At 49.0% G+C, this 1,848-nt stretch overlaps 2 protein-coding genes across 2 annotated transcripts in view; both read left to right on the plus strand.

Moving 5' to 3' along the window:
* Positions 1-40: 40 nt before the first annotated feature.
* Pmar_PMAR021164 (hypothetical protein) lies at positions 41-469 on the plus strand (the record flags this gene model as incomplete). Its single annotated transcript, XM_002782570.2, has 1 exon — positions 41-469. A coding segment is annotated over one exon (429 nt), but the record flags the coding sequence as incomplete, so codon positions are not given.
* Positions 470-811: 342 nt separating this feature from the next.
* The window catches only part of Pmar_PMAR021165 (alpha methylacyl-CoA racemase, putative), a gene marked incomplete at both ends in the record, with an annotated part of 3,013 nt that continues 1,976 nt past the window's right edge, over positions 812-1,848 (plus strand). The window contains 7 exons of the mRNA XM_002782571.1: positions 812-928; positions 989-1,089; positions 1,133-1,204; positions 1,249-1,353; positions 1,402-1,465; positions 1,511-1,592; positions 1,642-1,677. Coding sequence (XP_002782617.1) covers positions 812-928; positions 989-1,089; positions 1,133-1,204; positions 1,249-1,353; positions 1,402-1,465; positions 1,511-1,592; positions 1,642-1,677 — 577 coding nt within the window. The remainder of the gene's footprint in view (positions 929-988; positions 1,090-1,132; positions 1,205-1,248; positions 1,354-1,401; positions 1,466-1,510; positions 1,593-1,641; positions 1,678-1,848) is intronic.

Below are 1,848 nucleotides of genomic sequence, written 5' to 3' on the forward strand. Positions count from 1 at the left end.
TATGCATATTCTCCAACACTGATCGTTACTATCCTGTCAGGTTTTGGTCTGTCGGATGTCTCAAACGTTTTCGGTCTGGCAAATGCCGTGAATACTTTCATCACGGAGATGGGTTCTGTCATGTACAACTACTACAACTCACATAAGTCAACCAAGACCTATATCGTATTTGTGGCGGCCTATTCTGTATCTAGGTTGGTCTTCCTGGCGTACAGCGTGTTAGTTTTCTACCAAGCTTTGACCCCACCACTGGAGTCGGTGTACCCTTGGTGGGCCCCTCTAGTTATGATATCTCTCCAGGCGATGCTATTCGTGGTGAATTTAAAGTTCCTCCTCACACACTGCCGCAAACTGAGGGGAATCTTGCGGAAGCAGCGCGAGGAAACGGGAGGTAAATGCCAACGGAAGGCCGCGACTACGACAACGGTCGCTGAGGAATGTGTGATTTCTGACGATGAGAAAATGACGGGTGAGAGTAAGGTTCCGGTGATTGGGAGGAATCCTTCACAATGGCCAGCGTGAAATGCTGAGGGTTCATAGTAGCCACAAAAGTGTAGCTCTTTTCATTGCTCTTTTCTTTTTGTGGTGTTGAGATAAGTGATTGCTCTGGGAGGGACATGGTCGGAAACATTGTACAACAACAACGTACACAACACACGACAGGAGTTTGTGAGAGAATGTTCATACTCATCGGAGTAGTGGTTAACTAGGTATGGGGTTGGAAGGTCATCGAAGCCTACATCACATACCCTTCCCACTTGCGTTTGAGTAAGCGTTTCGAGATTCGACCGGATTGGTGTTAGCCATCAGGATGCCACCAAAACGTTCAGTTGCCGCTAAGGCCGAGGCCGCTCCTCTTGCCTACAAGCTACGTTACTGTGATAAGGACAGCATATCCCCCAATTTACACTGTTCGGTCTGTTGCGAGGTCAGCTCTACAACAGCATCTACCTTGTTCTTGTGCATGCGTGCTGATGATGATGAATAGGTCTTCACTGACCCTGTCTGCGCTGTGCCTTGTGGTCATACCTTCTGCCGTGAATGCCTCTATCAGTGGCTCGAGCTCAGAAACACAACCTGTCCAGAGTGGTAGGTGATAGCTGAGCCCGCAGTGCGTAATCTCTGATTCCAGTCGAGCAACGATTATCAAACAGAATTGCCATAACGATCTCATGGCCCGAAAGTTCTTCGATGAACAGGACGTGTAAGCAGCCGCCCATGCCCTACTCAGACGATCGCTAGCGTCAGGTATTGTCCATTCCGAGGTTGCCAGTGGGACGGTAAGCATGGGGACCTCGAGGCCCATATGGGAGACTGTGATTGCGATCCCAGTAGAGTGCCGGATTTCTTAAAGTGAAGAGCATTTCCTCGGGAGGTGTATGTTCAGTGTTCGTTGCTCAGATCGTCGTCCCTAGATGATTCAGAGGGTACAGTGGATGGTGTGGTGATGGGAGGGGCCCTTAGGGTGACGAGAGGCCCTTAGGGTGACGAACAAAAGGGTGCCCTTTAGATGGAGTTATTACGACAGAATAACTCGAGCCTATTGAAGGCAGCCTTCAATACTTCGATACTGGACGACGATGATGAGGACAGTAAGGAGGGGAACGCTCCATTGTCACATGAAGGCTCCCTACATGGTAGACATGACTCAGCCTCCCAAGCCCACATGGAGGGAAAGTGAAGCGATTGCCATACCAGATTCCTAACCTAATTACTATCCATATATGTCACTATTATTGCTCACGTTAAGCGTAATCTTGAAGCCTGGTGTTGGTCACTGAACTGTTGCTGCTGCTGTATGATGAGAGGATCAGCAAGGAGATAGTTTATCGGTGTCTTGTTTGTCAA

The sequence above is a fragment of the Perkinsus marinus genome, assembly GCF_000006405.1.
Source record: "Perkinsus marinus ATCC 50983 genomic scaffold scf_1104296938764, whole genome shotgun sequence".
Taxonomy (NCBI): Eukaryota; Perkinsozoa; order Perkinsida; family Perkinsidae; genus Perkinsus; species Perkinsus marinus.